Genomic DNA, 24,420 nt, shown 5'->3' on the forward strand with positions numbered 1-24,420 from the left:
AACAAACAAACAAACAAACAAAACCCAATACAAACCCATGAGTGGAATCTAATGGATTTGGTAAAAAGAGAGCACTGAAAAGATTAGGTTCACCCTAATGTATGACATCACTACATTCTAGAACAACTACCATTCTCCATTTCATTAACTGTTTCATAGTACTTTGTGGGAGAAGATGCAGTGGAATCACAACAGTTTAGATGCAACATGGCAAGAGAATGCAGTGTTATTCACACGTGGCATATTCTCAGCAAAGTGAGAAGCTCACTGTGAATCAACCCATAGGCAGTGACTTCTCACAGTCAGCAGATYTGCTACAGCCTATAGACCAACAGGAGACATGCATTTCATCCAGCTACCCATCAAAAGAAATATGTCACCATATATAATTACAATAAGGTTCTGGACCATTTGTATTCTGGCAATATAAAGGCAAAAAACAGTTTATGTGAGTTGGAAATTGTACTAAGATAGCATATCTTCATGTTGAAGAATGGAAAAATGCAAGGTACATTRATTTCCAAAGATAACAGTTGCAGGTTGTCTGCAGCCAGCCTCCTTTATATATTTACATTTTCAGTGAACACTTCCTTTAAGCCTCTTATAGAGTAATTCAGGATTGCATTCCTACCACTCTAAAAAAAGCTGCAATTACTTCTGTATGTAATGCACAGAAAAGCCTTGAGATCTTCTGTTAAAAAGAACAAATAAACCATTATGCATTTTTGCATCTTTACATTGTATTTGCCTATAAAGTTCACATTTCGCAATTCTAATCTGCCTTCTTACTATACAAAATAATGTGATACAGGTAATATCTAGATCCCAGAGACTTAACATTATTGAATAGTCAGATCAAAATTGCTTGTATGATAAAAGGCATGGACAACTTAGATAAGCAGACTGAAAGTACTCCAGATTTTTTTTCTTCTTTTTTCATGTCTCAAATRAATAGTTTGACAAGTTCCCAATGGTACTTAGGCAAACAACTCTGAGTCAATGACAGTTAGGTGCCTACATATCTTGYGTATCTCTTAAGCACATACCACCAAATCTATCAGTACTCTAACCACACTAATGGAATTAAAGGAAATAATTTAGACAAAACTCTATTGGCCAGCATTTCAAGTAACAAAACATGATGGAATGAATAAGGGCTCTGCTACCACAATTATCTGTAATACTGTACTCCATCGTCAATGAGTTCAAAAGTAGTGCACAGGTGGACATTTATGGCACAAGTTTTCTGAATGCCAAGTTGGAAGTCAGAGCAGATGTGGTTATAAAACTGTTKGCATAAATTGGACTCAACTAACATTAGATGCTGCTAAATATATAAAGAGGCTATTAGTTTGCTGTTATAGSTCTTTGCTAGATGGATCAATAATTTGCTTTTGCCTGTATGGGATATTTCAAGGAGAAAAATAATACAGCTAATTCTATTTTCTTTAGCATCTCCCAGTTGAATATCTGAAAACATTCCACTAGCTAAAGTGAATCATGAAAACCCTTTAGAATGTTATTATAGCCATTTACAGATGAGGTAATTGCTATATAGAATGGCCTAGCCCCTCATCTAATKTCATGAAAACTTTGAAACTCTGAATACAGTGAATCAGAAAAAGGGGCAATTTCATGACCCAAGAAACCAGACTTGTATACTAAAAAATACTGTTGTTAAAGCAATAATGTAAGAATCAAGACATACACATAATTGTAATTATCATTTTGCTTGATGATAATAGTATACCTATTATTCTAGTAGTTTATTCAATACCAAATCTTTGCATAAAACCRCCGTGTCCCTCAATTATCACAAATGTCTATAAATTATACATGCTGGAAATTTCATATTACTTTCTGGTATTACAGCATCCTCTTTTAATTATAATAAATAACTCATTCTTGATTTTGCAACAGTCCRAAAAGAATAAATCCCAAAGGCTATTTAATTTTTCATTTTGTGTAATCACAGAAATCTATACTTGTCAATTTATACTTACAGGTCAACTTCCTTTTTCTGACTCCCACAATGCTCTTTGTCTTTTTGTTCTTCATTCAACTGTCTTGAGAAGCAGCGGTCAAAACTGAGTTAAACACAGGTAAGTTCATTAAAGATCTATTTCAACTTTATCTAATTAGTAAGCAAACTATTTTTGCTTTACGCTCAGTACTTTTAAACACCATAATGCTTTTTGTTTCTCTCACAACTGGGTAAAGACATTCACTCAAAGCAAACTACCGAAATGCTGGGAACCTATTGTTTCCCCACTTCTTGTAGGAAATTCTCCTCTTGTAGGAAAGGAGGAATCACTTAAGCTGTGACAAGCTGTAAAACAAATGAGGTGATATTTATGTCTTTTCAACATATTTTTTCTTCTTCAGAGTTGTGGGATGTTCATGCACCTAGAACTTGGTTCTGCTTCACTCTGACTTGGGATGGATATCTAAACAATTGAGTTTTTTCTTTGTTTATGCAATTAATAATTAAAAAAATAGGTTTTGAGATATAGTGACTATTCTTCGTGCATGAATATTCCCTAAGATTGTAGCTGTTTGTCACGAAATTTTCCAAAATGAGTAATATTTCAGTTTTGGCTTTAGGGATGATGTCATTGAAAGAAACACACATAGTGGTAGGAGGAAATCCAGCTGTTGCAACCATTAGATGCATAACAGTCTGACAGCTGATACCATCTTTAGAACAGGAGAGGCTGCCATGGGAACTGACAAGAGAAAACCAATATAGCCATACATTTTATTATATGAGAAATTCATTTTCAAATCAGTAACACTGAAGTAGTCATAAAACAGCAAATAAATGAGCTTGTTACCAGTAATGAAGTCCTCAAAATACTCTGGGATTCAAAAGAAATGATCAGCAAAATCTTCAAATAAAAATTACCAGTAGAACACCCCACCCACCCCCCCCACCCCACCTCCTCCCCCCCCCAAGAAAGGCAGTCTTACTCTACTTTCAGGAAATTGAACATCTTTTTTTAGACTCTGAAGTCTTACAAGGAGCCTGGCATTCACTTCCATTTTATTTTGATCACTAGTGCTTTGTTTTATATGTCATTTTCCTTCTCAGACATTTTATTCCACCTCAGAAATTGCTAATGTCACTAAGACCAAGAACAAGTAAGGCTACTTAAAACTTGCATTAAGCTTTAATCAGTCAAGCAACTTGTGTCTTAAATGGCTATCTCCTAAACTAATGAGATGTGATTAGAACGCAACATTAAGAATCAAATTACTACACCTCAAGTAAACTTAACAGAAATTCTTTTCCCATAACTTCCACTGAGGTGGAAAGAACCTCCTAATATTTTCTAATCCATGGTATTAATGTATAGTTCACTGGGTACTTACCAAAGAATGTGTTGCCTTATAATTGTCAGGTGCCTTAGCCCTTCACAGATGAAGGTCTTTATCCATCAGACATGGCAAGATTAGGAAGTTTCATAACACAATGAAGATTCTCCAGAAATCCTTCCATAGTTCTGAGCCAATTGAAAAAAGAAAACTTTGGAAAGGAACATGACTTGCCCTAACCAAGCAACCAAGTTCAAAGTGATACTAAATAGCTGGAAAACTGTGAATATGGTATAGTCTAGAAAGGAAGAAAATTAGCCAGATAGGGGCAGGCCTGTTGGTTTGACCTTGGCACTCCTCAGGAATATGTTTTAAAGAAAGCAAAACCAAAGAACTTGCAGAAGTAAATGCAATAAAACCTGATAGGTTTATTAACAGATAGAACCTGAGGGCTTTTGAGATGCACTTAGCTAAAATGGAGACAAAACAGGTTTTTCTGAAAGGTAATCTGCAAGGATTGGAGAGAAGTTATTAGTGATGATCCCAGAAGACCAGTGTTGAAAAACTTCTGATACTTTCACAGTACATTGTGTAAAACAGCTAACTATGCAAACATATGGGATGTAGAAATGACAGAAATTGAAAGATATTGCAAATAAATATTAAAACCTATTTAATTAATATAATTAATCATTTAATTATATATTTGATCTAATTACTTAAATAATATAATATACAATATTATTTATTTAATTAATACAATTATATTTCTTATCACTGCAGATTTGCATAGTACAGATTTTAACACAATCAGTATTAGCAGCCCCAAGTGCAAAGGCAAGCCTTGGAAGAGAAAGGAGAATTGTTATGAAAAGAAGATGACAGAGGAAGAATGAGACATGGGAATATTAAATGAACATGGAAAGTCTAAGAAAATAAAATACATCAAGCAGGATAAAATTATCAACCAGGTAAGAGTTTCTAGCACAGATCTTACTAGAATATATGAAGAAAAACATGGAATGGGAATGGGAATCCTAACTTCTGAAAAGTGAACAAAAGGCCATAAAACTAATTCCACCTGAGAATAATACACATTAACTACATATACACCGATCATGAATGTAAATGTTTTGTATTCCTGTAAGGAACTGAATTTTTGAGCAAACTTTTAAAGAGGGCTGCAAGAAGAAATAAATGCGACTTTTAAGACAGAGATTAAACAGTTTATGAAAGAGATTTATACRATGATGTTGTTATTCATGAAATAACCCATTACAACACATAAGACTTGCCATTCTAATAATATTTTTCTTTCTTTCTTTCTACACTGTATTACTGATTTGCTTATCTAGAGTAAATTCAATTTCTTCTAGTCTTGTGTGGAATTGTTATACTCCATTACAGATATTTCTGTTTAATATTAAAAATCACAGGCCCTGGCTTCTGTGGCATTACCTTAGGGGTAAATATTAGTCTGCATTCAGGTTTCATCCATATAATGTAATATACAGTTCTGATATTTACTRTTCAAAGGATAGATATCATTTCCTCTCCTATTGATGATAAATCCATTGCAAAAAGACTCATCTCAAAAATGCAGACAAATGCACTAACTCTAAATGCCTTCATTTTTACTACCAACTAGGAATTAAGGTAATTCAGACTGCAACCTACCAAGGCACCCAAACTGCTGTGCACAAGGTCACAGGTGTCACTGACAAAGCTATAAATAGATSCTGAGCAACCCGGCCCTTGGACCTATGAAACATCCATCAAACTGAAGCTCTTTTCTTTTCTGATACATGTAACAAGGGTAGAGGGTAGAATGCTGCAGGGGAGACTTTTTCATCTAAGCTGATAAACAGTATGGAAGTTTAACATTCTGTTCATAGAAATTTTATGTAATTATGTATTCCTATAGCTGCCCTCATCTTCCTTATCACATTCCCTCTTATTTYAGGTTAGCTCCCTTATTATGTTCTAAATTACAGAGTATGAAAAACTACAGTTTTTAAGATGTGGATCCATGTCCTCTGAAAATTTTGTGCATCATTTTTCCCACTGGAGCCTTAGCTTCACAAAAATCTATGACTACTGCTGCCATAGGGACAATAGCAAAACTACTAAATGCATTGCCATGAAAAAAGCAAAGGAGTCTGCAGCCCTGCCAGAACACATAACTCTCCATCATTTAGAAAGCTGCAATGATATTTCAAGACTGTACATGATTTTAAATAGCTTGAAGAACCGTTTGACCAAAGAACATGCAGCAAACACAAGGCAGAAAAAAACTTACCATCCCTCCTGGAAAAGTAATCCTTTAAAAAAACCCACAGCAAGCAAACAACTTATTTCAGTAGCTTTTAAATCTTTTCCTTTTTTTCCCTTCACACCAGCTCTGGAGAGCTACTTCAGTTGTTCAACACAAGAACTTCCTAAGTAGGTAGCAAACAAAACTTGCTCAGCTAGCCTGTTTAAGTGCATTTAGCAGGTACTGCAATCTCTAACCTTTCAAACAAATGTTTTTATTTCCAGATAGTTGTAGGGGAACAGACTGCAAGGTTGCTGCTCTGAACACATCAGATGGGAATTTCTGCAGCTCAGTGAAAGCCCTCTGCAAGCTGCAACGAGGGATCTGGAGCACTGACACAGAGCCACAGGCAAGTGAGAACCTGCAATGAGATAGGGCACTTACACCAAAAAAATTTACTCAAGTAAATCCAGGAGACTTATTTCCATGGTCAAGTACATATTGTGATGAATGAGGACTTTCCTAGAATACTCTGTGAATAGAGTGTGCAGATCTGGCTCTTGGGCTGTTTCCTGCCTGCATATGTACGCTCACGTGACTGCTGTAAGGAAAAGCAAGCATGGAAGAAAATCAGTGGCTCAAAAGAGGTGACAGCTCTCCAGAGAACTGCAGATTTGAATTTTCCAGGGTACATGCAAGCTATTTTTCCCAGAAAGCCAAATCCTACAAAAGCAAAGTTCTGATGTTAGGAACCGATCTCTGTCCCAAGTGAGCAAGTAACTGTCTGAGGTCCTGCCAGAATGGAAACTTGTCCTGTTGTAGGTTAAAATTCTTCTCCTTTTATTCCCTTTCTTTGGGAATTTTTTTCTTTCCCATTTGTTGCTAGGATACGTTAATTGCCGGTCATCCTTTTAATTGCTGGGTGATTAGCAAAGACAATGATACCTATGCCACACCCTAATAGTCTGGCCAAGTGCTCAGGAGAGTTTTTTTTTGTTTGGGGGGGGGGGGATTTGCAGTTTTTGTTTTCGCTGCTTCGCAGAGAGGAGGTTTTTTTCTGCTTGCTAGCCGCTACAGAAAAAAGCTAGCCTGCCTTCTTCTTCTGCGGAGACCAGCACCCCCGCTCATTGAGTTCCTGCTTGCTGCACCGTAGTTTTCTCTCCTGTGCCTGGCCGGAGATCCCAGCTTCAGGGGGTGAAGTCTGCTCCATCCCATCTCGCAACCGCGAGATTCCTGCTCGTCTCTTTGCAATCCTGAATTTTTGCTGTCCAGAAAAGCAAAACTCACAGTTCGCTGTGAGTTTTGTAGAGAAACTTTTCTCCATCCACCTCTGCCATTTTATATCAATCATTAGTGACGCGGGAGATCTGAGCCAGCTGGGACCCGCGCAACCACATCCCCTGCAGCCTCCGAAGAATCGTCGCACCCTTCCTGCCCGGCCGGGAGCCAACAGCGTCTCTGCCAACAGAACTATAACTTCACCAAAAAAAGAGACTGTATCTCTGTAAAGCTGTCACTAGGTTTAAGACTGGGCTGTGTGTTGCTATTGTTATTGTTACTTGTTTCACCTTGATATATATATATATATATATATATATATATATATATATATATATATATATATATATATATAAGTAAAAACTGTTATTCCCTTTTACCATATTCTTACCTAAAAACCCGTAATTTTTTCAAAGCTATAATAATTCAGAAAAAAGGAGAAGAGTCATATCCACCACTCCAAAAAACGTTCCTGCCTTCATTAGCAAACACCTATCTTTTCAAACCAAGACATCTGTCTGGGCTAAGTATGCAAAAGAAAGTGGACATCTTATTGGGTATTTCCTTTTTTTGGAAATACTTTCCTCTGTGTTGGCTTGTTGCTGAATACTATGAATTGTACATTTTCACAGCAGTTAGGTGTCTACATTGTATGATACACATACACAGAGGTAGTAGATAACAAGGCAATTGCTCCCTAAGCCCATGCCAAGATGGGGACAGATGGCCACCTACCCTTGCAAATGTGACTCTCATATTTCTACAGCTTTCCTTCCCTCCCAGTAAAAGTGCGCTTTAAAACCATGTTCTGTTGTCATGCATTCCAAGGAAAAAGGGAAAATGCCTGCTGAATAGGACAGACAGAAACACTGATTACYGTGTTTCCTCTTTTCAGACTGGGAAAGGACAAATCTTACAGGTTTTGATGGGGTATTGCTTCTTCAGCAATCCTCAACAGGATCTCTGCAGCAGTCTGTGTAACTTATTTCTGTACTTGTTTGAGTGGATCAAAGTCTAGGACTGATTCAATTTTCGTTAAGACTTTTTTAAAAATTTAGTTATGGGACATAATGTGCACCCCATTATACATCTGGTATATACATAACTACACTCAAAATACATATGSTCTCACAGACTAAAGGGGACCTAAGGCCCATAAGTGAGACCAATTAGAAATACATAAAGCTTTGGTATGTGCTGCCATCAGAGGTCAAATATTTCAGAGACAGGACATCTCTATGATGTTGTGACTACTAACTGAGAGGAAACTACTGGAACTCTCTACATTCCCTCAGTGTTGCCTAGAAACCAGGGGAATAGCTGTGACATATTTCTAAAAATGCTTACTTACGTTTGTATGTTTTAATTATCTACATGATGGAAAGAAGTACAGGAATTTGTCATATGGGTTGGACAGAACAGACTAACACTGCATGTTGAGTACTACGAACTGAGAATTTGGGAACCTGATATTCAGACTTCAGATAAAGAAACAAAAAAAAAGTCTTTAAAAGGTACAGAAAGGTTACTATGAGCAGCAATTTAATTTTGTGAAAGGAAAAAGCAAACAGAGATGAGTGTTTTCTGCGACTTGATCTCTGCAGTAGAAAGTATGATGGACATCTTTGTAGAGGTGAGAATCTTGTACACTTCTTTTCATTTTCAGTATCTTCAGGTATCTGAAATGGAAACTGTTTAAAGACTATCTATCTCTACCTCTAAAAYTCACAGATTTAATGATCTTTTATCGAAGTATAAACCAGAGACTCTGAAACACAAGAACTATGGTAACTAATTTCTGAAGCCCTTTCCCCAAATCTCTAATTTCACACACAATCAAGTATCTGCTTCAGAGAAAAAAAACCAACAAAACTAACAAAAACAATCAAACAAAAAAACACACAAAAAACCCAAAGCAAACAAACAAAAAAACCAAAAAAGCAATCCAAAAAACACCCCAAAAAACAAACAAAAAAACAAAAACCAAAACCAAACCAAACCCAAACCAAACCAACCAAAGAAAATCCTCCACACACAAACTGTTGGATTGTGGTTTTCTTGTTTTGTAGTTTTTTCCTGGCAGATACTTTCCAAGACATTGACCTCAGATCTAAGAGACAAGAGAAAATGTCAAAATGCTATCAAATTCTTTTGCTTTGACAAAAAGGTAAGGTGTTTTTAACTTTATGGTTAACAGCAGTTGAAATGCCAAGGCAACTGACACTTTTATATAAAAAGCAATGAGAGAGACACAGGACCAGCAGAGGACGGAGGACTGATAAATTTCCACAGCATTCATTCCGTTCTCCAACCTCTCCCAGACAAACCTGACACATACTACATTTAAGGATGATTTTATACAAAACAGAATTAGACTTCCAAAATGATCACTACTACATGAAGCATAAAACCTAAGGCCAGAAGTACTTTATATAGCTTCTGAAGTAAGAGTATATCTAAATACAGRTATATCTAAAATTAAAAGGGACATCACAACACTCAATAGTCAGACTACTACTGAAAAGGTTTTTGAAGGATTTGGTAGAGTATACAAAAAGTACTGGGGCAGATAAACTAGAGGATTCATCCAGCATGTATGGCTGTGTGAYCAAATGGGAGCTTTGACTGAGACAGACATAAGAAAAGTTGTTTTCAAGTAACAGCCCCTTTATTTTGCTGTGATTTTCCACTTCATTCGAATTATTTTTCCTAGCATGTAAGGAAGTGTATCAAATCACATAAAATGTTGTATTTAGCCTGCAATTAAAACTCATTTCTAGRTAGTGAAGGGGGAATGCCCCTCCATCTGGGACAACAGGTACCCTTTTGTGACTTGTCTGGCTATGGAGGAGACTGCAGTACCCCTGGCCCGACAGTGAGAAAAATATTCACACAAAAAAAGTACAAAAGCCCTCCGTGATTTCACACTAAGGAAAATAGCAATCTGTCAGACAAAATGTAAATAAAACCCTACTCCTTCTTCAGAAAGTCCAGCAAACCCAGCACATCGGCATGCATACATTAATCAGTGATGGGATAAAAGGCTACTTTTCAAAAGCTTATTCTGTAGTTCATTTCTAAGGTGTTGTTCATTTCCAAAGATATTGAGAATTAATTTCTTCAGCGTAACACACTGGGAACGCTCTAGGCTGTCGCTTTGTCACTCGTTCCCTGAAATATGATCAATTTGCCGCAAATTTCTCCCAGGCATTCATTAATCTTCAACTTCCCGTCAAGCWACAAGAAAAAGGCTCCGATAATGAGGGGACAAAACCTTGTCGGGACCGCAGAACACCGCTCCAACGGGCCCCTGCGGCCCCTCCCGTCCCGCCAGCTCCGGCGGGCGCTGCGAGAGCGAGCCCGGCTCAGGGCGAGGCCTCCGCGCTCCCGCCGCCATGGCAACGCCGCGCCGGCCGAGGCGGCCCCGGCCCGCGCCCCGCCCCGCCCGCCCGCCCGCCCGCGGGACGAACCGCCGTAGCCGCCGAGCCGAGCCTCGGCCGGTGCCCCCGCTGCGGGCCCGGGCGGGAGGATGGGGCTGAAGATGCAGAGCGGCAGCAGGCGGAGCCGAGGTGCGGGGGGCTCGGTGGCGGCTCTGGGGGAGCGRAGAGCGCTGGCCGCGGGGCGGCGGGGGCTGCCTGCCGGGGGGACGCGCTGCCGACCGCCCTCCCCCGTCCCTGCCGGCCGTGGGGGTGCGGGGCACGGTCCGTCTCGCCCGGGGCTGGGGGCAGGCGGCGCCTCCGCCTTCCCCGCTAGCGTGAGGGAAGCACGGAGCCGGCAGGGCCCGCGGGGCGAGGGGCCGCCGAGCCGCCCCGGGTGTGCGGCGGGCGCTCAGGGGGTGCACGCGGCCGCCCCGAGCTGTGCCGGTCCGTCCGTCTCGTGTGGGGAGCGGTGGGGCCGCCATGGAAAGAGCCGAGTGCTGCTGCTGTGGCAGGAGACACGCACAGCCTGGGACGGGCTGTAATCCTCCGAGAGTCGCGGCCAGGAATGGTGCGTCCTAGAGCCGCCATCGCGTGGTACCTCCTTACTGTACGGACATCGAGCGCCTCGGGCTGCCGGATCGGCCGCCGTGATTGCGAGGCSCAAATTTCTCGGCCAGTTTTTTTCCTTAGTCAACTTTCGTCCTCTCCAAAGCTGTTATTCATGGGTTATTATAATGGATTGTAGCCTGGGCGTACAACCCGTGTGTTTGGCTGTAGATCCAGGTGTTTTAGTTTGTTGTTTAGATGTTTCTGCATCTATTTGCTAACTTCATCCATCTTTGATAAGAACTAGGAGCATTAGTGTCATCCAGTTTTTTGTTGAAAAAACAAAAGACTGCAAAGTTCTAAAGGTCTTATAAGGTGATTCCTTACCCGTATTTAACCATCTGTAAGCTCTTCTGGTGCCCTGTTCCTATGAATAATCCTAGGGGCATTTGTTATATATGATAAMAGAAGCACAAACATGCAAAAATGCTTGCACGAGCCAACTCTGGCTCTTGGAAAGTACCTAAAATATTTTTAGATATGAACTGGATTAYATGCATAATGTAAAATAGTGTAGGAATTATTCAGTGTTGTACTGTAATGTCAAGATCATACAGAGCTGCATAAGGTCAGAGCCATTTGAGATAACGTTTCACTGTTCTGTTGCATCTCAGTGTCAGTTCCAATCTTTGGAGACAGTGACAGATGCCACTTCAGAAGATGTCTGATATCAAAGTGCAGTTTGAACAGAAATATGAAATTCAGAGCAAAAACTACTATCTAGTGCTCCCAATTTTTATGCTCTGTTATAACCGAAACTGTGAGGGCAGTTCTATGCCAAGTACATCCTTTACCGACTATTCTTAGTTTGCCAAAATATTTTTATAGACAATCAGAAAGTATGCTGATTGTTGACCATAAAATGGGAATATATAGGATACACGATCTACATTTCATTCAGGTTGCAGCAAGCTTTGCTTGAATGACTTCTTTTTAACAAAAAAAAAAAAAGTTCAAAAGTAGGGAAAAATTACTCTGTGTCTATTAAATCGGGAAGCCACTGCTTGTCTGCATAGGAGGTTACAGAGGAGTCAGAAGTGTGTGCCTGAGCAGCCCAGTGTATGGGTTCTCAGGCATGCAGGAAGGATCCTTACAAAGAGCAAGGATTAGCGCAGGTGGAGATACTAAAACGCTGAGCTGGAAATCTGTGTGYCTGAGCAAACTTGGCAGAACATAATTGGGTTGCTTGCAGTTCATGGAAGAGGGAGAAGACATGTTTATGGTTTCTCAAGAGGCAGTTTTATCCACACACTGGGTATCTATTAATACGGAAGAGGTAGGATGCACTGTTCAATGTCCGGGTTATATGCCATGCAAAGTTTCTTGTTCAGACTTAGCCTCATCAGTGTAAAGAAAGAGCCAAAATTTTATACTTGTTTTGTATCAGGCCTTGTTTTGTCTAGTGAGARTAGTGGGCAAACAGAAATGTTGCTGTATATTGGAATGTATAGGATTTGCATGTAGGTCTTGTCAAAGTTCAAATAAGGCTGAGATTTTTTTAGCCTCATAGAAGTATTGAAGAATTAATCTGTTATGTTTTTCCCTAATTCCAGGTATAAACCTCAAAGTTATACTGTAGTAATTTCCGAAGTCAGTTAATATACTCGCAGATTTATAGTATGACCTCAAATAATCTGAATACTGTAATATAAAACCCGCTTTGTTGTTTAAATCCAGTCTTTTGCGTTGGGCTGTTTAATTCCTGTAGCCAGTGGGAATATGTACCTGAACAGCAATACCTAACAGCATCATACACTTACTGTTAATCACACCTTTGTGCCCCTTTTAAGTCAGCATTACTGCTGCATGGCAGCTGTTGTTAGGTTTAGGCAGTTGGCACAGGCTTCCAAGATTTAAAAAAATAAGTTGCTTAATGTGTTTACAGACAACACCATCTTATTTAGATTTTTCCTGCATTGTAGGAAATCTGACTGGAGCTTAAAGGGTGTTAATGCAGAGACTGGTGAACTGCTGGGTTTTTTTTGTTCATTTGTTTGCCAGTTGAACAAACAGCTTATTAAACTTATTAAACTATTAGTTTGGTAGCATCAGTTCAGTTTTCAAAAGCTGAAGTTTTCTTTGACCAACAAGAAAGATGAAAAATAATCCAGTTATGTCTTCAAAGAATGAAGTTTTATTTGAAACATAGTAATTTTAACTGAAATTGGGAAATGTTAATCACTGTTCTTAACCTTTTACCAAATTAAAACCTTCACTCAGTGAATCTCTTAAAAACCTATCCTGAATTTAACCATTAGTCAAATAGTCTATTTAGTGAGTTTTCGTCACTTCATGTGCTTAAAATCCTGTCTCTATGGGGCAGATAGCTTAAATGCCTAACTGCTCCCATTTTATCAAACATTTCTTGCATGCTACAAGTGAAACACCTGTTAAAGTAAACAGTGTTCAAACTATTAACCCTGTTAGCTTCTTTGCTCTAGATTATATTCTGCATTTTTTTTCTGAAGTACAGTGTGTCCAGGTTTCTCTGCTCTCCATTCTGGGTGAGGCTGGCTTGTTTTGATAATGTACTTCCAGATAGAAATAGGGGAGGGGGAATGTTAATAACACTAAGGAGATGAGGGAGAAGGCATCTTTGTAGGTGCAGATTATACTAGAAAAAGGGATTTTTTTTTCCATACATGTGGAAGAATCTGCATCTAGTGTGTCTATACATTTATGTATTTGTTGTGTCAGGTGTGCTCATGAGCCAGAGTTGTCCCTGCCTTGAACATTAGCACCATTCCCACAGGGGAGCTGTTACAGCACATGGCAGTGTGTGCTCCTGGATTACCRTGTATGTTCTGTGCAGGCACAGCTATCCAGGCAACTCAGATTAGTAACCTTTTAAAACAGAAGTTTCTAAACTGTGGTATGAATGTTGATCATTGTTCACTATCACTTAGTAGCATCATACAGTCACTTGTAGAACATCATCCCTCACACACCTTTCTAGAAGATCAGAAACTGCTGGTGCCACTGCTAATTGTAAAGGTGCTGCCCGAGCCGGTGATCATAGAATTGTTCAGGTTGGAAAATACCTTCAAGTCCAACCATCAACCTAGCACCACCACCATGTTCACCATTTAAAGTGTGTCCTTTGGTGCCATATCCACACATTTTTAGAACACTTCCAGAAATTTTGACTCCACGGCGTCCTCAGCCAGTCACTTCCAGTGCTTTGCAACCCTTTTCATGAAAAAAAAAAAATTTAATAGGTGATCTAAACCTCCTCTGGCATAGCTTGAGGCTATTTCCTCTCATCCTGTTTCTTGTTACCTGAGAGCAGAGACTGACACCTGCCTCACTATACAGCTTCCTTTTAGGTAGTTGTTGCAAAGGAGCAATAGCTTGGATCCAGAACTTCCCTTACTGGTCATGGGAAGCCTTTCAACAAATATTTTTCAAGAATTATTTAATCAAATATTACTCAATTAGCATGTATGAAGGCTACTGTACTGTTTCATTAGATTCCTGAATTTTTTCAGAGGAGGGTTTGACTCTTGAAACAGTATTYCTCTGAAATACAGTTTTGGTTGCATGGTTTTAATTTAATGCAGTATACTATAAGACTATTAATTCTAAAGGACTTAAAGACCTAACTCCTAGGCACTGAGAGTATGTATAAAGAAGAGCTTTTGTGTAATCCAGCACAGTAAGTGTATAAATAGCACCCATCTTATTAATGGCTTAGAAGCTTATGTGTAGTGCGTGTCAGGGGGTGTAGCATTTTCAACATATTTTGCCTGTGACACAAATGATCCCATGCAAAATTCATATGGAACATTTGGGATTGTATTTCAAAATTGGGATAGTGCGATTTCTTTGGGTTCTATAAATGGAGTTTTGTTCAGAAAATCTAGATAATAATGACTATTCTTCTGCTGGTGGATTGTGTTATTTATTAACAAATCTTATTTATTAACAAATCTTAAGTGTGTTTCTGTTAAAACTGGCTTTACATGTAAAACTTTATACTCCCACAATTGATAGGAGTTTTGTTACCAGTGAACCCAGAAAGGGGTCCAAGAGGCTTCTGTTTCACTTGCATGGACAGAAAAGAAAATACAGGTGTGATTGTGACATGCTTATTTTGCGTCACTGTGACTTTCAAATAAAATTGAATACTATCTGCATTCAGTAAGTGGCTAAATCTGAAGCCAGTGAAGGGTATCTTGTGATAACATAGGTGCTGCAGAAAAGTAGTGGAGATGTGCCATGTTTTCATCTGTGTTCTTCACCTAAAGGAGTCTGTGGGTGGGTCACTGCTCTCAGTCGGTCTTTTCCYCTATCCAATTCTGCATCTATTTGCTAACTTCATCCATCTGTGATAAGAACTAGGAGCATTAGTGTCATCCAGTGGCTGGGTAGGAGAAAATTCAACAAATTAGTGCAGATTTTTTAGAGAAATTTATTCTGTTCTGTGTTCATTCCCAGATACGTAAGTAGAGGGTAAGAGCTAGGCAGCCAAGGATAAGCAAGCAGAGAAGCTTAAACTGGATGACCAACTGTAGCTCTTAGAGCACTTTGTCAGCCACAGCTGAGCAAGTAGGGGGTGTTTGAGGGGAGAAATGACCACAGGTAAGAAAAAGGCAGCAAACTGGGGACATTGAAATGAGTTTAGGGGGGATGGTACAAAGAGTTAAGCAACATGAATAGGAGAACAGCCCTCATTAGTAGTACTGCTAATAGAATACACTTTTTTWAAAAGTATATCATGCTAATATGAAGGGAAAATAGTTTAAAATAGAAAAAATATTTTTTATTTAAATAAGTTTAAATCCAATGTGGATTTTCGTAACCCGGTTAATCTTTTAATGTACTCTGAGATATCAGTCTTTACTCTGTTTATTTCTGTGTTGCATATGTCACAATTTCTGTAGCAAGAAGAATTAATGGATACTTTAGTTTAAAAATTCTCATAGTACCTAAGGGAGAGGAACAGGTATTTCAGGATGTGATTTAATTCCTTTAAGTATGACCTTGTCAGACAGCTTAGATGCTTAAATGAGTTTCTATCACTACTCAAAGTAATTTGGAATTTCACAGAGGTTATTTAAAGCACTTTTGTTCTTTTCTCAGCATGTGTGCAGCATTAGAGCTGTCGTGTACTAGTGGTTGTATAGAGTTAGTAGAGTGAATTCATAGCAGGAAGCCCACTGAAAAGGTCAAARACTGGTTGGTAGAATAAGGGTGCTTGTGATAGACATTCTTGACTTGTGAGAAATTCACAGCACAAAACCTTCATGTTATTCCCTGAATCRTCCATTTGGACAAAGCTGTCTCTTTTAACTATTTCTGATTTAGAGCATTGAGATGTTAGGGAAGAAAAAAAAAGGAAGAAAAAGAGTTTGCGGTGAAAGAGGCAAGAATACSGAACCTTTGTAAGTCGCTGTAGTGTTTACACTAAAGTGTTTGCAAAGTATTTGTCAGCTTGGGTCCTTACCCAGCTCAGAGGGGTTGAATCCCCAAGYCTCATGCAAATGGTGCAGTTCTAGTCTGTTAGACGTGCTTTCTGCATTGCCAGCTGAGGGGAGGCCACTGTAGAGGTAAGAATGTCAGAGTCTTAGGGCCACAAAACAACCAAAGCAGTGCAATAAAGGTTAATATCTTGATAGAGTGATAACTGTATTCCTCTGGAAGAGCTGGGGGGACCTGAGGTATAAATCCACCTGAGGCTGAGGGTTGTTTGAACCCAGGCTAAGGTCTGGGAGCTGCCCTTTGGAAATTAGAGTGTTCATATATCTCTACACAGTTACGTGAAGGTTTTATGTCTTGTAGTGCTAAATTTAGATGCCTATATCCAATAGCTGACCCAAAGCCTCTATTTTTTGTCAATTAYCTTCTAAGTAGGAAGTCTTGGTGGGTAGGGATAGCGTGTTAGTTTTGGGTTTGGTTTTTTTTTTTTCCTTCTCTGATATTTTTTATTTGCTATGATTGAAGTACGTGCTTGTTAYAAAAATAGGAAGTCTAATACTTGTGTTTAAAATCTTTTCTGGGAGAACATAGTAATGAAAGACTGGGCTTCTTTCCAGTACACATTCACATTCCAAATCTGAAATGGCTTTGTAGSAAAATAATTTCCATAAATTCTGCATATCCGCTAACAATCAGGAAATATAGTAAACTACCAATTTCTATTATTTTTGATACTGTAAAATCAGAAATTAAGATAGGAGGCATTTTAAATTAAAACAAAAATTTAAATAAAATACCTTTAAATTCTGTTTGGAATAATGTAGTTATTACTTACATTAGATACCAGCTGGAAGAAAAAGTAGAGATTTTTAAATTTTTTTGTCTTCATTGCTGCTTAGTGTCAAAGAAGGAACTAAAAGATCAAATAAATTTTTAGGAGTATTTAACTGGTTTGCTTTCTGTACTTTAAGAGAACACTCAGCATGAGAATCCTGATTTTATATTCAGTGTGTATAGTCCACTTACAGCTAGAAGGATATTTATGTTTAGATACTTACATGTATCATATRTCAAAGATAGTTTCATAGTTATCTTACTTTTGCTTTATATTTGATTAACTGTAAATTACTGAAAATCTCTCCTTCTTTAAAATTCTCTTCACATATCTAAGCCTTCGTTTCTGCTGTGGTGCAAAAAACTTTGAAAACACAGCCTAAATCCAAGTAAATACCTGTTCAAGTATAATTTCAGACARCCTGAAATTATAGTTGTGAAACATTTGACCATTAACATTTTGTATCTTACTTCAATAAGGTAGAAATAACCTACAGATACCACATCCTCCAGTTTCTTCTCTGACATTAGCAACATGCTTCTTCATTATATATACTTGACATTTTAAAGAGCAGTTTGAAACTGAAGATATTGGGAGGGTATTTTAAGTTCACCTCGGTGTAGAAGAGGTACATTGAAGGAACATTTGTGTGAAGCAACCTGTAACTGTGTAATATTTCCTCTGTTTCAGTATGTCTAAGCATTATTTTAGCCAAATTWGTTTCTTTGACAAATTTTCTACATATTTTATGGAAACAGCTGGTTCACAGAGAAAGCCCCAAATACCCTCTCTGATGAACAGGTTACAGAACCATCTGAGTCATATTTTTTAGCCTGAGATTGGGAGTGTAGGAGCAAGCACCATAAGATACAACAGGAGGACCAGAGGAGAAGCCTGCATCACAAGTTCTGCTTTTATCTCTTCAGTACAAGACTTCTGTTTAATGGAAGCTGTAAGAAAATGTAGTTTGCCAGGATAGAGCACTTGGAATCCAACCAAAGACCGCCCCCCCAAAAAAAAAATCTGTTCAGCATAAACTTTTACACAGCAAAGAAATATTCTAAACAGCAAGAAAATATTATTTGCTAATGACATGAAAGTTTTTAACATGTCCACGTGCTAGTGGGGCTGCAACCCTGGTATTTCAAGGGTATCCTAAAATCTGAGCCACACATAKGTTTGGATTATCCTGCATTTAGCAGGAGCAAGGTTGCAAATCCATCTGGTTGAATTGAGGACTTGAAAATTTTCCTCAGTGGCACAGAAGTTAGAATATGCAGGGAGAACTGGGATTTGGAAACACAGTACAGGGAACATAAGTGCTTGAGCAAAGGCCATAACATCTTGACAAATGGTGTGATGCTTGCAGTGCCTTTGGGACTTGAGCAAATTGGGGATTTCTGTGTGGATTGGGAGTGATTTTTGTGCTGTCTACATGTACATAGTCAAAATAGAGGGCACAGAAATATTTTTAAGTTCTTCCTCCTGACGCTTTCTGACAGCTTTTCTTGACTATGAAATATTGATGCYGACATTTTTTTCCCTTCCACTTCCTTCCCTTCAAGCCTGATACGAATTAGTTGTAAAGGATAAAACTAGCAGACTCTAGTTTTCCGGTAGATTTTCCACTGTGCCATCTGCTGGTGATGCAAAGCAAGTGAACATTGCAAAGTCCGGTCTTCCTGCAATGCTGAATAGTTGTGTCTCCAGCTGAAGACTGTAAAAGCAACAGGTTCAGAGTGTCCCTGATAAAGTTTAACTTGGGACGAAGTAATTTGTTACTTGAAGAGAATCAGTTGTAGTTAGGTAGGCACGATCACCTTAAAGATTGTTCTTTCTAGGATTCTGTCACTTAAGAATGAATTAGTGGTGATATTGTAAGCGTTTACCTAACAATACCACAGGTGCCTCCCTTTGGAATTATAGCCTAGTTCTGAAACACAGAAAACAGTGGAACATTTAGGTTATTTGAGCAACTGTGAATGAAATGCTTCTGATTATCAGATGACTGCTATAATCGAGACTGCAGGTAYACGCATGGGGGGTTTTATCATTAGGAGACAAATATGTCAACTGAAATTTATACTCTAACATTTGAGTGCTCCCAAAGACTTGCATTCTTCCAACACATGGATATTTTAAGTTCAGGAAGTCATGGGTTTCAGGGTGGATCCAGCTAGACTGTCGACTGAATACCACTCACATGTTACAGTGTATGGTAGAGAAATACAGTACTTCAACAGAAGAGAAAACCTTCATTGGCAAAGGTTTGCAGTCATTGTGAAAACATTCTGAATCTAACAAATCTAGTAAATTCTTGCTGAATATTTGGAATTTTAATATTTTTAAAATAATTTATCATTGTTTGTCCCTATGTGTGYTTAAATCACAAATAGAGATAAGGAAGAATTTATACCATGAGGGGAATGAGCCATTTGAAATTGATAGAGATGAGCAGGAATGTTTTCCTCTGGTTTTAAAGTTAACAGTATAAAGTTAAAACAATTKCAGGATAGTGTTGAGAGAATTTGCAGTAGTATTTTCTTATTTTTCTTTGTCCCTTYTCAGCTGTTGGTCTGTCAAGTTCACAGCAAAAGAAATGGGAGCACTGTTATTGCAAACACCACCTCTAATACTGCAAATCCACAGAAGCCTGTACTGTGTAAAGACTGGCTTTTCAAAGTATAAAAGTAATGCAAGATTGCTCATATATTTGTTGTGCTTTATAAGAAAGAAGATTGAATCTATTGATCCAGATTTAGTGCAATTTCACAACAGGGCARTGATTTTCATCTTCGTTTTTGTCTTAAGACATTTTTCATGGCTTCTGTACTAGTCGTAGTCATTCAAAATTTAGTACAGTGTGGCWTTCTTGTAAGGCCTTAGGTGAAATRATGTTAAAACATCCTTAAATGTATGATTTGTTTTGCTACTAATTAACATTTAAGACACCATGTTCACCATCTTGTGCAACATGCTGTTGAACTTAAAAACAGCTATATCATGTAGTTGCATATGTAATTGAAACAGTACTTCAACAGTCATTATATAACAGTGGGCAACCCTGGCCCTGGGCAGGCAGGTGCTGGGCATGCAGGCAGTAAGCTGTAAGTGGTGGAATTAAGAGCTTTAACCATGCATGAGATGGATGCTATCAGTTTGAAATGGTGCCGCTCTCGTCACCCCAACTGATCTCTTCCCCTTGTCACTGGGAAGAGACTCCCAGTCATACTGGGTAGGTCCAGTGTCCTTCTTTATGTAATGAAGGGTGGAAAGCTGGAGGTCAACAGGCACAGTAGAGCCATGGGGTTACCCAGTGGAGTTACTTCACTTGCTTGGTGGTTGCAGACTCTTGAACGGACAGCTGAGAAGTACGATGGGGATGGGAATGGGAAGAYCATGTGGACCTTGATAGTTAATAGTAATACATTTGTAGAACTTGTCTGTACAGTTTAAGAATTAATGTTAAGTAAGTGTGGTTGGTATTTATTTTTATTGTTATTTATTTTTTTTTTTTGTTTTGGTTTACATTTTACATATCTTGGATGCCTTACTGCAATGCTGTGTATACACTAGTATTTGTAGTCGTAGCATATCTCCTGTTCAGATTTGTTCTAAAAGCGTTGCATATTCTTAATTAGTTCATGGGCCAGTTTTTAAATCTTAGGTTGCATGACAGCCAGCAGTAGAGAGCCTGATAGTACATCATTATTTTCAAAGAGAAGATGCAGAGCTTTTAACCAACATTTTCATTTTTCAGAACAACTTGTTTACATTTTGTCAGCATCTCACTTGTCTGTGGAGTTCCCAGTCTATCAAAGTGCCATCAACAGAACTTTAAAACAAATTAGAGGCTAGCATAGAAACAAAAAGCATGGCCATATTTCTTTTCACTGAGCAGTATTAATATAAATATTAATATAATATAGTATAATTAGTAGTAATGTAATAAAAGTAATAATAACCAGTGTAAAGTTCAGATTGAAGTGTTCTATGATCTGTTCTACTGTTTAACTCCCAGAACCAGTGTAAGCACTATCATTGTGTCTTGGTGTTTAGATTTAGGTGTAGTTCAGTGATTATAAAACAATTGAATAAGATTTTGAAAAAGATGCACTAGAACGGTTCATTAATTCTTTGGAGAAAGGATTTATCTTTTCTGTAAAAATATGTGTGGTGATGTTTTTCTAACTTTCTTTTTTTGTTTGATGTTTTGTTAAAGCGGGTGAACACTCAGCTGTTATTCCCAGATGTGGTCCAGCAAGTCCACTTAGAGGACAATTAAGTACTAAGAGTAATGGTAAGTAATGTATACTTTCATCAGAAGGTCCACCTGGTTCTTTTTATGTGAATTCATTGATTTTTTTAAGTGTTTTTATTAAAACCTTTGCATCAAGCTTATTTGGAGAAGTTTAATAGTACTTAGATTTAGTATGCATTACTGAAAATACTTTAAAGGAACAAGTTTTGTCTTGACTGTACTGCTGGCTACAAATGGGCAAGATAAGCAAATATATAAAGATATCTCATCTGTATTACCTGTAACATGCATATGTATGTTTACCACGTTAAAGAATCCCTGCGGTTAAACATTTTCCTTTAYAGTGAGTAGTTTACATAGGCTAGTGTATGTTTCTGTGCCATACTGACACCTCAGATACTTCTTTTTCAGAAGAACATAGAGTGAAGAAACAGGAAGTTCCCCTATTAACATTTTCATAGTCCAGTTTCAGCCAGTTTTGTAACTATTGAGTTAATGGCTCATTGGAGAAAGCAAAAGAAGACAAGATGATTTCATGTGATAGTAACTGGTAAAAAAAAATTACTGCCTGTGAGCAAAGGAGTTAAGCCAACAGTGTTTTAAATTTTGTGACTTTGAATTGCAGTTATGAACTGTTTAAAACTTTATTATTCTTTACTTGCCTTTCTAATGTTCAAATGTATTTTAATCTTAAGCTTTCTGCATTGAGTCCACTCGAAGTCTAATTAACCAATACCTGATCAGAGATAACATGGTGGTTCATTACAACAGAATCCTTTCAGCCAAAGGTAAAAAGGAGCATGCATGAATGAGCTGTCTTCCCCTAGATTTAGCTCGATGTCTCGGAATGGGCTCATACCAAGAAGAAATGAACTGGATTGTAGRAAGTTTACTGCTTTTCCTGTTTCTTACCCGAACTGGTGTCAGCAAGGAGATGTGGTTGCTACYTAATAATACTTAGGTATTATTGAGATGGGAAGTTTTGCATGAAAACATTTTCCTTAAGTGTTACCAAACATCCTGCTCTAATTTTAGAACATTTTGTGCTGTATTGGCATCATTCTGCTTTTGATGAAATAATGAATTATGAAATAATATGCCGGACTGACAGTCATAGTGGTAGTCGTAACAGCAAACACACAAAAATTATTTTAGGAATGAAGGCAGAACATTTCCGGTTAAACTCGGACCACTATGTCTTTTTAGTTTTTTTTCTCAAAAATTTCTTATTTTTGTTCATCTGGCAATGAATAATAGTAGCGAGTTCTAAGGACTTTGAAAATTGCCATGTGTGTTTGCAAATGAGAARATCATGTTACTGCCAGAGTCCTTACTCTGGCAGTAAGGACARATAAGGCAAATACAATACTCACAATTTTATCTTTCCTATAACATACTGGGTATCCGCAGGTATGCAGGTAAATGCCATCAGCACAAAATGTACAGAAACCCTTTGAAAGGAGTTTTCATTTAAGTGGTGATTCTTCCTTTAGGTATGTATTTTATCCAAAAAGCTTTATCTCACAAATCCTGTGACTGTGTCAATATCAGCCTAGTTCTTCAAGTACACGGTAATTAGCATGTTTTAAAATATAGAAGAATTAAATTAGTCTTTGTTCTGTGTTGGTTTAGTGCTACATTTTTCTAGCTGTCGCATATACTAAGTAAATATTGAATCACTCACTTTGGTGTTTTTCTTATTTTTAGCAGTTGTAGATTGCTCARTGCCCAAAAGTAGGTTGAGCAGCATCAAATGTAAGTATTCGTTTTAATTTGGTTCTGCAAAATTTTGTGTAAAACTGACTTAGCAAAACAAAAGAGCCAGCATAGAARAGTAACAATAGAATCTAACCCTTAATAGAGCATTCATGTATCTGTTTATTCAGCTTTCACATCTTTCTTCAGCTACTTGTAGGCATCTGCAGGGAATGGAATGCTGACTATGAATCAGATAAAACATGAATCTCCTGTACAGGGTGTCAKGGAAACATTTCACCTTTCTTGCTGCTTTTTACTCCTCTATTTGGTAAAATTGGTATTCTAAACTGATATCACTGAAATTATCTTTCACTAAATTGATTATCACTACATTGATCTTTTACCTATTTTCAAACTGGGCTGGAAAAAGCTGATGCTGTTGTGTTTTATCTTACTAGAATACTAGAATACAATCAGCATAGMCCTAGAAGGTCTTTCCTTTTCATAAAGGAAAAAAAACCTTAAAGGTAAGGGAGAAAAAAAATAAAGCCTTTTATTACAAAAAAAATTCCTTGATTTACCTTCTGTTATAATAGCTTAAGACTTGGGAGTGCTAATTCTTATTTAGTTGGAATTTATTGTATTCCCAAAATAAAGCTGGTTCCTAAAATGAAGAGGGACTTCATAGCTCAAGGATTCAGATCCTACTCAGTAAAACAGGACTTACTTGGAATGTTGGGCTGATTTCTTGGCCTTGCAGAACTAGTATCCATCATAGTTAAATCTTTTAGATTTAGCTCAGTTCTAACAGTTTGTCACCTTGATGTTTTGCACTGAGCTGAATTGTACAATTATCAAATGAAAATAAATTCGCTCTTTCTAAAAATACTTAACAAAGCAATAAAAGGTACTGTATTTTTTTTTTCCCTAAAAGAGTCTTCTCAAGACAGTATTATGCCTCTTGCCCCARTTTTTGGGTTTATTTTGTGAGGTGCTTCCTGTTGCCTGATAAGAGTGCTAACTAAAAGATAAAAAGTAAACATCTGTGAACAATATCTGTTTATCAGAATATTCTTCAATGTGGTGTTTTTAYTTTGCAATGGGGGGACTTTTTGAAGTCATTTAGACCTCCTGGAGCTTCCTGTTCCATATAGGACTTCTGCTGACASTAGATCAGTCAGACATGTCTTGGAAACCTTCAGAGCTGGAGATTCTGCATCCTCAATAACCTGCTCCACTGTTGTAATGTCTGTGGGTCTAAAAGGTTTTTTCCAGAAGTTCAATTCAAATAGTGTCAGGATTAGAGCTCAACTTACTTGAAAGCATTTATCTTGAT

At 37.9% G+C, this 24,420-nt stretch overlaps 1 protein-coding gene across 2 annotated transcripts in view; it reads left to right on the forward strand.

Moving 5' to 3' along the window:
• Positions 1 to 10,302: 10,302 nt before the first annotated feature.
• SPATA7 (spermatogenesis associated 7) overlaps positions 10,303 to 24,420 on the forward strand; it is a 39,594-nt gene continuing 25,476 nt past the window's right edge. Inside the window, exons 1-4 of one of the 2 annotated variants that reach the window (XM_057383538.1) lie at positions 10,303 to 10,416; positions 21,348 to 21,425; positions 22,082 to 22,174; positions 23,094 to 23,141. In XM_057383538.1, coding sequence (XP_057239521.1) covers positions 10,377 to 10,416; positions 21,348 to 21,425; positions 22,082 to 22,174; positions 23,094 to 23,141 — 259 coding nt within the window. In that variant the 5' untranslated portion in view covers positions 10,303 to 10,376. The remainder of the gene's footprint in view (positions 10,417 to 21,347; positions 21,426 to 22,081; positions 22,175 to 23,093; positions 23,142 to 24,420) is intronic. The other variant, XM_057383619.1, reaches the window with a different exon arrangement.

The sequence above is a fragment of the Malurus melanocephalus genome, unplaced genomic scaffold (assembly GCF_030028575.1).
Source record: "Malurus melanocephalus ecotype Western Australia unplaced genomic scaffold, MMel_1.1 scaffold_0, whole genome shotgun sequence".
NCBI classification, from domain to species: Eukaryota; Metazoa; Chordata; class Aves; order Passeriformes; family Maluridae; genus Malurus; species Malurus melanocephalus.